Source organism: Pleurodeles waltl, chromosome 3_2, assembly GCF_031143425.1.
Source record: "Pleurodeles waltl isolate 20211129_DDA chromosome 3_2, aPleWal1.hap1.20221129, whole genome shotgun sequence".
Classification (NCBI taxonomy): Eukaryota; Metazoa; Chordata; class Amphibia; order Caudata; family Salamandridae; genus Pleurodeles; species Pleurodeles waltl.
In genome coordinates this window covers 141,763,669-141,776,430 of record NC_090441.1, presented here as the reverse complement: position 1 = coordinate 141,776,430, position 12,762 = coordinate 141,763,669, and the positions used below count along the sequence as shown (strand labels likewise).

The 12,762-nt window shown below is 44.4% G+C and overlaps 1 protein-coding gene across 1 annotated transcript in view; it reads left to right on the top strand.

Moving 5' to 3' along the window:
- Positions 1 to 12,762, top strand: part of WSCD1 (WSC domain containing 1) — a 218,842-nt gene that overhangs the window by 195,599 nt on the left and 10,481 nt on the right. The window contains exon 6 of the mRNA XM_069227004.1: positions 7,464 to 7,641. Within this exon, the coding sequence (XP_069083105.1) occupies positions 7,464 to 7,641 (178 nt within the window). The remainder of the gene's footprint in view (positions 1 to 7,463; positions 7,642 to 12,762) is intronic.

The following is a 12,762-nucleotide window of genomic DNA, read 5'->3' as shown; positions in this document are numbered from 1 at the left end:
GGTCCTGCATAGTCATCTAGCAGGTCATTGGAGAGGGGGCTTGTGATGGGAAGTCTTGTGTTGGGAATGCGTTGCGCACCAGATTGTTTCTGAAGAAGGTGCAGGGCTTATGATATGGAGTCCTGCATCGCCGTCGAAGATGCTGCTGATGGGGGGCTTGCGATGTGAGGGCATGCATCAGGGGAAGCGAAGTCCTTGTGATGGGAAAGTCCACGCAGCAGAGGCAATGCGTCAGTTCTTCTCAGGTTGCGCCGTACATTAGAGAAGATGCATTTGGTCCACTGAATCCACATAGACTGGCAGAGAACCTTAGGCCCACTTCCAAGGGTCTAAGACTGGGGTGGCAGATGCATCATGGTAAGATTCACAGTGGCAGAGTCCAGGTGATAAATAGAAGCAACTAGCCCTTGGAGTCACTATAGTGGTCCTTTGTACAGGTTGCAGGTCCAGCCCTTTCACCTAGGCAAGATGGCAACAGGTTAACACAGTAGGGTAGCAGTGTCAGTACAGCAGAATAGCAGTCCTTTCAACAGCACATCAGTCCTTCTTCCTGGTAGAGTCTTCCACAGATCCAGAAGTGTACTGAAGATTTGGTGTCTGAGGTCCAATATTTATACCTGGTGTCCACTTTGATGTTGGAGAAGCTTTTGGAGGTTTCCACCCCACTGAATTGTGAGGCACCCCTTTCCTCCCTGTCCTGGCCTCAGCTTTTCTGTGGTCATAATAGACTGGTGTCAAATTCTTTTTGAGAGTACCCAGACAGGACCTTTGTGATGTGTAAGTGTGGCCGGTGACTGCTCTTTCCCCTCTTTAACTCGAAGTGGTACATCCTGCCAACACCAATCTTCCCTTTGTCCCTCTGTCTGGGAGCAATACACAAAGTCCAACTGCCAGCTGCACCTAGTCATGTGAACCAGGATCAGGCTGCAGGCACCAAATGGTTAGAACAAGAAAATGCCAACTTTCTAAAAGTAACACAAAAGGATGATGGACGGAGTGTTGAGACTTTTCAAACACTCACTCCCAGTCACACATCTGGGTTTAATCCATTGTTCTTTTGCTCACCATGTCACCCCACTTTGAACCCAGCCATATGCCAATCAGTCTTGACCCTGCTCCTCATGGGAGCAGTCCAGCCGTAACTGCCAGGCCAGGTCCCCCCTGGACCGGAAACATGCATCCTGGGACCGGTTTCAAGGTATCACCCTTCTTCAGCCAGGCTAGCTTGACTCCAGTGGCACAGTGAGCAAGAGACCCACGTCTACCAGGAAGAAGACACTGCACTGGTGTACCCCACTGATTTAGTTCTGTCACATCTGGTAGAGCCAATGCAACTCCTGCCTAGTACTGGGATATATGGGGACAGGTCCTTAACATATGTAAAAGTTTGGCTTTGGAAGCCTTACAACAGGGACAGTCGGTGAGGGGGTGGGGGACATCTTAGTAACTCTAATTGGTGTTAAATAAACCCTATGTAGTATGGAGAACTGGATGAATTTAAATCTAGAATTGCGGGAGACTTGTTTGGGATATTCCAGTATACGCACCCAGTCTCTATTTGAGATTACTGGATAAGGACTGTTTCCCAAGTCTGTTTCAAGGGGATCACGGATAGTTCTAAGTGTGTTCGCAGTCCTCGATTGAGTCAGTGGACAAGATGCCTCCCATTCCCCATGGCGTGCAGTGCATGGAGGAAGTCATGTGTTTTGGGTTCGTGCCTATCAGGGGCCCAATGTCGCCGTACATATTGGATGATACTGGCATGCGTTAGAAATAGTGTCTCAGGTAGCCCATATGTGTGTACAAAATCTGGATGTGACATCAGTGTACCATCTTGAAACAGTGATCCCACTGTTGGCACCCCCTCCTGTTCCTATAGCCCCAAACAACATGCTGTGATAGTTCCGGAGGATGCAAGAAGACTGCGGAGAGGAATATTCGGTGCATATGGTAAGGTGCCCATAGTGGACCTCATCGCTGTTTTCCAGTAGGCTAGGGTTATCTAAAGTAGGAAAGGACATGCTCAAGGAAGGGTCACCCTAATGGAAATCAGCCTATGGAGTTGACCACAAGTGATCTGAGCCGGTGTGTAGCCTATTTCTGACAGGTTGTGACCTGCTAACCAGTATGATAACCTCTAAAATTGTCCCACTATGCAAAGTATGCCTTAAAATCTGGGACCCCCAAACTCCCCCTGCCGTAGGAAGCTGCAGTTTAGTAAGGCCCACCCTGCAATGCCCTGTACCCCAGGTGAGTTCTTCCAACATAGTATACAGCGAGCGGAACACCCAAGCCGGCACCACCACAGGAAGGTTTAGGAAATAATACAGAAGGCACAGTAGCATATCCTCTTTTGCTAAGGCCAACTGGCCGGTGACCAAAAGAGGTAGAGAGACCCAAAAGGCAATTTGTGATTTAAGTCAGTTGATCGTTCTTACAAGATTGCTCTCAAGCAATTCTTTTGTATCCCAATAAATGTGAATGTCCAAGTATCGGAAGGTATGGGTCGTGCTGGCAGTTTCTCACCGCAGAATCACAACACAAGGCCCCCACGAGTATGAACACATTGGAAGGCACAGGATTTTCCTATATTGACACAGAGGCCAGATAGTACACTGAAGGACAGGAGTAAACAAGCTATGTTCTGCAAACCTGCATGGAGGATCACAGATATATAGGAACATATCATCTGTGTATAGGGGCACAGAGTGCATCTCAGGGACTATTGGTATGTCCCATTCAATAGATTTTTGGTGATGTGTTGTGCTAGTGATTCTAACAGTAAAGTGAATAAAAGCGGCGATAGGGGGCAACCTTGTCTAGACCCGTATGTAGCCTGGTATACATCTGAGATATATGGTCCAGTCCTAGCTCTAGCCGTTGGGACCTTGTATAAAAGAGTGACCCATTGAATGTACTCCGGCGGGATTCCATATCAGGCTAATGCTGCTAACATATAATCCCAACCCAGAGTGTCAAAGGCTTGGGGTATGTCCAATGAGATGCAGCCTGCAAATGAGTGAAGTTCACGTGACGCAGCTATGACATGGAAGAGCCGGTGAATATTCAATGAAGTGCTGCATCAGGGTACAAAGCCACACTGATCTCTATGCAGTAATTGCAGAAGCAGTGGGAGAAGTCTACTGGTGAGAATCTGACTCAAAGTATTATGTTCAGTACTTAAGATAGAAAGGGGCCGATATGAGGTGAGTTCCAATGGTGGCCTGCCAGGCTTCAACAGTGATGTCACTATTGCTTTTCTAGTAGTGGGAGGAAGGGAACCCTCTTTTAATGAAGAACTATATAGCTTTTCTAAGCGAGGTACCAACCTGGTGCCATATGTGGAGTAGAACTGTATCAGAATACCGTCCGATCCCAGTGCTTTGCTTCTGGCAAGTTCTCTGATGGCCTCACGTATTTCTTCAGATGATATAGGCGCATGAAAGGTCCCTGATTTATCGGCCTCTGTATGTATATTTTGGATTTAAGTTTTAAAATCTAATAAACAAAGTCGTTCCAACATTTCAACCTATTTGATGTGAGCATCCCGAAGTGTGCCCACTGCCTCAGCGTCATTGCCCGCTTTAATTTCCGGAGTGCCTAGCTTGCTCTTGGGTTGTGTTATTTCCCTCATTAATTCCTGCCTAGCCCCCAACCACCGCCCCAATAGAGGTCCCACAAATCACACCCTTAAAGGCCTCCAACTACACTAATGGAGAAGAGGCTGTACCATTGTTCTCAGTGAAATAAGTATCCATGAAGTTTGCCAGCTTCTCTCTGAACACTGCATCTTCCAGGACAGGTGGCTGTAAATGCCAGGTGGGTATTGTGGTTGGTACACGACCCTATGCAGGTGTTATTCCTGGGCTGTGATCATAAATCGTCTTGCCCAGGTGTGTACCGTGAAACATATTGGGAAGGAGTGTAGTAGGGCCTAGAAACCTGTTAAGTCGGGAATGTAGTGCGTGGGGATGTGAATAGAATGTGTATTCCTGCATGTTAATGTTCCAGCTGCTCCACATATCATAGAAGCTTCAGCCATCCAACCATTGTTTCAGGTCCTTTGATTGACATATGGATGCAGTGCCCAGCAGAGAAGGATGCAGTCTATCCATTATGATGTCCAGACCTGCACCGTAGTCTTTTCCCAGAACCCAGGCATATGCTGTCCACTCTGTCAGTACAGAGGAGAGATGTGATAGAAAGGCATCCTGTTCTGAACTGGGTGTCTATGTTCTTCCCAACACAATTAGAGCCCCTGATAATGTGCCCTTGAGGAGAACGGATCACCCTTGTGTGTCTATCTTAGCATTTAGGAGTGCAAATAGGGCCCCAGTTTGGAGCCAAATCGCAGCACCTCTAGCAAAAGCTGAATAGGAAGTGTGAAGCAATTGTAGACTCCATTTTCTGAGCATCTCCACCGCCTCATAGGTGGTAAGTTGAATCTCCTGCAGAAACACGATATAGGCACGACATCTATTGAGTTGTGCTAGAAATCTGTGTCTCTTATAGGTACCCCCCATCCCCCACATATTCCAGGAAACAATATTAAAAGTGTTTGAAGCTGTGGCCATAGGTGGTATTCATGTAGAGCCCAGATACCCTCTCAACACTGTCATAGTTCCCTAGTGATGTATCATATCCCCTTTGTGACATGATACATCACTAGGGAAGGTGACAATATCAAGCTACAAACCTTCAACCCCAAATACTCGGCCCAGCACCTAATGAAGACCATGCTCAACAATAAAACTAACAACAGAATTGATATTGTGAAAAAAGCATGTGCCCTTGCAGGGGGTGTGGCAAGCTATACCGCTCAGACCAATCTTAATTTGAGGGTGAGACCATACCCACCATGAGAGATCATCTGGACCCGGGTCACAGACCTAAATTAAAGAAGCTTTTTGGTGAAACTGCACCCAGTACACTACATATATGTATCAAACATCAATGAAAACAAGACCAAATATACGTCAGCCAACATCTAATACAGGTTCAGTGTTACTTATGATGATTTGTATCTATCCATGGGCCAACAATCGGGACACCTGGGCCCCAGGACTGGAATCCACACTTGAAAAGAAAGAACATAAGGCATATTATGTGCTCTACTCATTGTACCAGCCCAGCATGTTGTGAGTCAACAGTGGGGTAATTGAGGGGAACAGTACCATTCTGCCCACTGAATCAGAATCGGAAATACTTCCCTGTGATGAACTGGAACTGACATGGTCATGGGCTAGTCTCATGGAAGTTGCTGAGGTGATCACGGCCCGCTGTCCTTCACATATTTGCTGTAGAGAGTGAGCTGACCCAGGACTACTCAGAGTGAGGGGGAGGTGACGTTTCCCCACAGAATTCATGCTAAGCTTTGGGCTGTGTTGACTTAGATGTGCGCCGGCCTTGTGAGTCTGGGAAGTTGAGTTTCAACCAGTCCCAAGCTCCTGCAGGTGTGTTAAAAAGAAAGTGAGTGCCTTGTGGATCACCTTCAGTCTGGTGGGGATCCCAGCTATTATTTGACCTCTTGGAATGAGGAGTGCCTCTGCTGACCAGCTAGGGAGTAATCTGGAAGGAAGGAGACCATGGCATTTTCTAGATGGATAGGTGTTTTCTTTTTGTTCACAGCATGCAACAGTGTGTAACGGTCTTTAAAGTTGAGGACAACTATAGGCCGGGGGGTGCTCCAGGGATGAGCCCCTTGGTGGGTACCCGGTGCGCTCTCTCCACTGTGAATAATGTTGGAGTCTTTAACTCCTTCTGGAGCCCCCAATATTCTGATGTTATTTCTACACACTCTCCACTCAGCATCATTGACGCAGTCTTTAAGACGATCCAATTGATGGGGCATATGTGTGAGCTGAGTGGAATGGTTCGCCTGCCAGGGAGCTAGAGAGACGAGAGAGTCATCTCATTTGTTTTAACCCTGTTGGACACTTTCCGTTGATCATCTTTGAAGAAGCTTGTGTCTGCCGTAATTGTCGTCAAACGTTGTTCACTTGCTACTTGTGATTCACATATATCCTGAAGGATAACATCCAGCTTATCAGTCTGAGTGGGTACTATGGTGGGGGGACAACTTCCTCAGGTGTTTGAGCAACTGAACTCTCCAAGGGCGTGGATGTGGGACGTGACTGTGGGACTGAAGTGTCAGTTTTGTTTTTAGCGAGACCCATGGCTGCTTATAGTAGTAGATGGTGGAACAGGAGATCAGTGCCAAGGAAGTAGATTATTCTCACTTTTCTCGCCTCTCAGCGGGCCTGGTAGTAAAGATAAAACCAATCGATGGGATTTACACAATGTACTCCTGCCAATATCAGAGCCTAGTTGTATCAGTACACGGTCTCTTATTCACACATCTGCCACATGATCACCCCTTCTGCTACCTGTATACCTTCTCAGGCTGGGGGGGCTCAAGTCTTCCAGGCCTCAGTAAATTGCCTGGAGATGCAATGAGGAGGAGAACCCAATGTTGGAGGTGGGTCCCCTCAAATTGGTGAAGTACTGAGCATTGTCAAGGTCTTCTGAGGTCTTTAAGTGAAGTGATCATTGATCAGGCAGTCTCAAAGGGCTACTTCTCTAGGAGACCTCTGCACTCTGGTCATGCAATGGCGAGATGACCATGAGCATGCAAATTCACAGTGGTATGGGACTATTGCCTTGTTTTCTAGGCAAGCAAAGTGTATCACCCAACAGCATAAGTCTATGCACCCATCTGAGCCACTGTGATAATCTGAACTTTAGGGAGGCCCAACAAATGGAGCAGGGGGCGTACCCCAGCGGGGTACACCTGATGGTAATTGTCTGTTTTTATGACCTTTAGTTGTCAGGTGCACGCTCCACACCAGCTCATTAATGCCACAGGACCGATCACTGTTTGTGAAGCACACTTAATCACCAGAGCGCTGGGAGGGTGGGGGCAGAATGAGGTCTGTGTGTAGCATTTTGCACGCCCCCCCCCCACCCTTAGCCGGCGATGAGCTCTAGTTTCCATCAGAGATGTGTACCTGGCTGTAGCTCGTCAAGCACTGCCAGCCCCACGCTGGTGAAATTATCATCCGTGGTCCGCCTGCATCCCACCTCACCTCTTTACATTGTGGTAGCCGCCATATTGGCCAGTTAGCCACATCCCCATCACGCTACAGTAAATTCTCCAGTTCTACACACTAGCATGAAGATGATGAATAATCCAAACTCTAATAACTATTATGAAATACCTATTAAGGCTGTGGTAGCTTTGTGTGTCTTGAGCTTCTAGAATGAGTTCAGATCTTACGGAGCATTATTTATGGGCCAACCTAGTCAAATGTCTACCAACCGTCACCAGAAAAACTGATTAAATGGTTACCAGTCAAAAAGAAAAATATTTGATAATGTTTTTTAAGTTCTACAAATGGATTGCCTATCTTTGACGGTCCTAAGGCATTTCCATGCTATTCATCAAAGGTTTTATTTCCTGAAAGGAATTTCCACTGGCCATCATGAATGAGATGGATTGTTACTGTGGCTACCGGACAATGAACTTTACGCTGAATCACCCAGAAGAGGAGCTGCACTGCTATGGCCTGGTGAATGCTAGTGCCAATGCTGACATCCCAAGAGATGAAAACTACTGCACTGTGTACCAGACCCCTGTTCAAGGTTAGTGTTTCCTCTAAATGCATTAGACCATATGTCTGGCCTTTGGAGAGAGGCTGGAGGTTGTGTCATGTGATGTTGCAAGTTGTGTTCTATTGCAGAATGGCTCTGGTAATTGTTTCAACTCCAGAAGCACTGTGAACTGTAAAGCAGTACCTGCATCTGTTATGTAAGAGGAGAAGTATAATTTGTCACTAAAGGCTTTTGATTTATTTTGGAATTATGGATACATTCTAATGTCAGAATGAAGCTGTAATGAGAAAATGACATCATTAATCAATCATAATATTCAAGAACAAACAAGTAGTGATGTTACTTACAGCATCACCTACCTCTGCAGTTTAGTGATGTTTAGACAAAATATCGGAACCAAAAATATTGTGGGTACGAATATTGTGTCAAGAATATGTCATGAAGTTAAGTTTCTATAGGTAAGTACATTTCTACTATATATAACCCAACATAAATGCACCTTGAAGATATATATATCTTCAAGGTATGTAGACTTGGAGTTAAGAATTGTAAATCTATACTTACCTTTCTGCACTCACCTTCTCGATATTTTGGTCCTTGATATTTTTGACATGATATTCTGTCCACACAATAAACAAAATTCCAATATCCTGACATTGATACAGTGCAGTAAGCGTTCCATTTCTCCAGCCTCTGCAGAGAGAAAGAAACCACATCATGCTACATTAACAGCTACATCTACCTTTGTTAGAGTGGGCAAAATTCTAATTCCAGTGTAATCCACCCACCACATTTATTGTTGTGCTCCCTTAATGTGGATGTAGCTGCTAAAATGGACTAGTGGAGCTGCGTCGGCCAACAGTGAGCCATCCAAATCCAGAGTTGCCTGTGCTCTCAAGCCCACTTAATGCCTGCTTCCACCAAAACCAACCCACCCGGCAGCTTCCCCATGTGCAAATTGTAAGCATGTACTAAGTAAAGGGAGAGAGTATTATTGCAAACTGCCTGTTGCCCTCAGTCCATCAAATAACTGCAATTCCCTGATTACAAAACAGGAATTGAAGAAGTGTGACTGACCAGGATCCATTTAAAGCTCTGTTGGAAAGTGGAAACATCCACTAATACTTATTCCCAGGTTGTAGGGGTCATTAGTGCATTTTTTCTGAAACTCCTGTTAGTCTTTGCATGACTGGATATACCAACCAAGAGTTATAACTCTGTATCTTTTGGGCCAGGACTTAGCTTGGATTCTGGATTTTTTTTTATTTTTTACATTCAGCAGATGGCTCTATTTATGCAAACTTTGCAACTTAAAACTGCATTGCTACACCTATCCTGTTTAGGCTTTCTGGGCAGGACCTCAAGACAGAAAGCCAAACTGGAGCATGCCTAATTGCTTGAATAACCTATGGCTTCCTGAGTGATTTACTGCCTACGTGTTTTTCTACAACTGATGGATTAAGTATTGACCTACTGTGCTGATGTAGATACCTGAGTTGCAGTATTTAATTCATGATTCTTCAAGCGGAGAAACTTGCTTCCTGTGCATTCATTTGCATCAGCAGGCTTCAGCTCAGGCTCAAAACACTCCCGCAGAGGTGGAATCGATGCTCTAATTGAAATGACTTGTCCAACCACCTGCTCGACACAAATTACAATGTATTTCAGCAAGCGTGTGCAGGCTGGACTTTGTTTTGGTGTCTTCTTTGGAACTTTTATGTAGACTCGCTGGATTAGGAGAATGTCCAATAGGAGTCACTTGCAAGTGCAAGCATTACATTATTTGAAAGAAAGAAATTCGAAGCAGCTAGCAACTCCAGCACCTTGAGACCCTCACGGATGATTTGCTGCAATTTATAAATCCTGACTGAATAACTGAATGGGAACATAGGATTTAAAGCCTCATTCTACAGCCAAGGTACTTAGGAAAGTAAAACGACAAGGTGTGTTATTTGCCAAGTTTGATATTATCTCCCCTTCTAAGTCCTTATCTCAGAATCGATGATAACTCGGCATAAACGTCCAGTCACCAAAATCCCAATGGTAGGGGAAATGACATCATACTCCCTTTGTCTGCAAAGACATCACAGGAAGTGACATCATTTGAGGTCAATGAAGGCTAGTGTCAAACTCAAACACAAAATGTATTGCTAATTCACACAGAGATGCACACAAAAGACATTTAAAAAAGAATGATGGGCAAGCCCACTGGTACTAATTAATATGGACCACATATTGCATATGAACTATCTTATTGGTATGACTTACTCCTTATCATTTGTAATACGATTTGATTCATGATTACTTGCAAGGAGTATTACAACACATTGGGGCATGTTTACAAACCCCTTGTGGCACCAGAGAGTCACTATTTTTGACTTTCTGGTGGCACAGTGTGCCAGCCCTTATTTACCAGGCCACGCGAAGCCACCTTGTGTGGCTTTTCATGGCCTTGTAAATATAGCCCCCCTTCATGCATTACTCTGCGTGAAAGAGGCATTCCATGAGTGTTGCTGTGGGTGTTCCCATGCAACACACATGGAATCTGACGCATTCCCAGATTTACAAGGCTGGGACTGCGTTGGATTCCCACGCCACCTCAGGGGTGGCATAAACATTGTGCAACAAGGAGAAATATCTTTATTTCGCCACGTTTTTCCTCTTTCTATTTGTGCTGCATTCTACGGCACAACTAGAAAGAGGAAAACACCATTAATGACTGTTTATGTGCAGGAAGGCGTTCCTTCCTGCACATAAGCAATCATCACTGCAACGCAGACACCCTTGCAACATGGTGCAAGGATGCCTGCATTACCTCTAGGCTGCCAGTTGTGTGCCAGCATTGAGGAAAGTACAGGGATGCGTTGTATTGCTGTAAGTATGACACATCCCTGCAGTTTCCTAATGGTGCAGCTCGGCTCTGCAAGATGGCTTGCAGCGCCGGGCTGCGTCATTATTTGGTAAATATGCCGCTTAATTTGCACGTACTCAAAATAATGGAGCGAGGCAACACGTTTTTAAAAAAGTGTTTGTTTTTTCATTGGCTTAATTTTATTTTACATTCTAAAGAGTGGGCATTACACTTTTGAATGTATTTATTTTACCAAACTGTAATCGCCCATTGGAATCTGGTTTTGGCTCTGTTTTTACAACCTCTAAGGCCAGGAGTTGCAAAGGCAGAGCCAGCGCTGGCAAGGAAGAAGACAAGGGTCGCAGCTACGACCCCTGGTGACCCCTAAATGATGGCCATGTAGCTCAGTAACTTTTGATCTGTTCTGAGCCACAAAATTCAGGATAGGTGGTATTCTCCTCACGCACATTCGGTCAGGCTTAACCTGGAAGGAACTTTCGAATGGAAAACCTGGTATTACAGCACCAGTTTTAGTTCTGATCTGGGTAGAACTTTACATTTCTACCAGAACATGGATGTCTGCCCCCTGTGGAAGGAGGGTGGGTTATCCTACGCACCAAAACCCGATACCACAGAGGGCCTTTGTATATACTTGAGTATTAGTTCATGCTGTGACCTGTTCCACAGCATGTTTTCACACTACATCTTTTTACAAGAAAAAGGCAGCTTCGCTGAATGAAAAGCAAGGTAAAGATTGAAAATATAGACAACGACCATTGTTTCTACATGAACTGCACACGAGAGGGAGGTCGATGCTGGGTGTGGAGAAGGCAGCAGGGATGTGAAGTCCGATGAAGGGCTTTTTGATAAAGAGCTGATGGGTCTACATTGCATGCAGGATTCTGAGTGGCAGAACAGTAGAGAGTTGGGAAGGGCGCTATGTGTGTTCTAGGATAGGAGTAGTGAGTGCTTGTGAAAAATCTGCCCAAATATGAAGCTCATTTCGTGCAAGAAAACTTCACGCCTCTGCTTTTGGAGGAATCTGCAATGCATATTTATATCCACAAAAGTGATCACAGCACAATCAGGCATAAGTCTCACCACCATTCAAGAGAGAAGAGCTCCCCTTTGAGAGTACGGTACACACATTTATTTCCAATATGAGCAAGTGCAAGTATTACATTATTTGAAACAAATAAATTCGGAGTGAAGTATGTGTATACAAGCAAGGCTTTTACTAAGAGCTCGCAGTTAATGGATTACCAAAGATGGATACAACACGTTATATGCTAAACATTAACTCAACATACTGCTCTACCAGCATTCAAATTATAGGGAAGAAGAAACTGCGTTGCATAAATAAGTGCATTTTTGAGCATCAGAATGAAATCAAAAGCAAAGTTGTAAAATATGCAGAAAATAGAGTTAACAGCCTAGGAAAATTTTATTACAGAACAATTCAAAAGTTATACAGCTGGAAATGTACTCATGTGAAAGTCTACCTATATGATATAATAATATTATTGATTTTTGGTTCTAAGCCCCATTGTGGTTTTGATAGCAACTTTGTGAACCAGAGAACTGTACAAACAAAAATAGAAGATTACATGAATGACAGTTTGAAAAGAAGCCTTGGGTATTCACATGCTCTTGCCTATGTAGGCCAAATGCTAATCTGAGTAGAGACAGTCTTCATCTGAATCTGTGTTTAAGACTATCGGCCCGATTTACAAAGATAAACTTAGACTTCAGGTCTAAGTTAACCTTTGTGAATTGACCCCTTAGACTTCAGGTCTAAACTTAGACTTCAGGTCTAATGTTACCTTTGTGATTTGGGCCCTGTGCCTTTAAGGTAACCTTTCTTGTTTTCACACCACAGCATGAATTTGCCCTTTTGACTCTTAATCCAGACGTACTTTGCCATTTACGCACATCTAAAGTACTTTCACTATACTAACACTTCTTCTCAAGTTGCATTATCTTTACACATATGTTCTCATACGTTCTCCTACATTCTACATAAAATGCTCTACTACCATTTGGCACAGTGGCCCAATGGAAAAAATATAAATAAATAAATATATACATAACTAACTCCCTCAAAGGCATACTCATGGTATGAGCATGAAGCTTGCAGAGGAAAAATGTTTGCAGAGGAAATACTTTGCAAAGTACCATATCCCATTATGTAAATATTCGTCATGCAATTCTCCTTCAAGTCTTTTAAGCTCCAGACAAGGTAGGCGAAGAGGAAGGGTAGAGAAAATGAAAGCAGAAGAAGTAGCCAAGGGCAAGAAGTA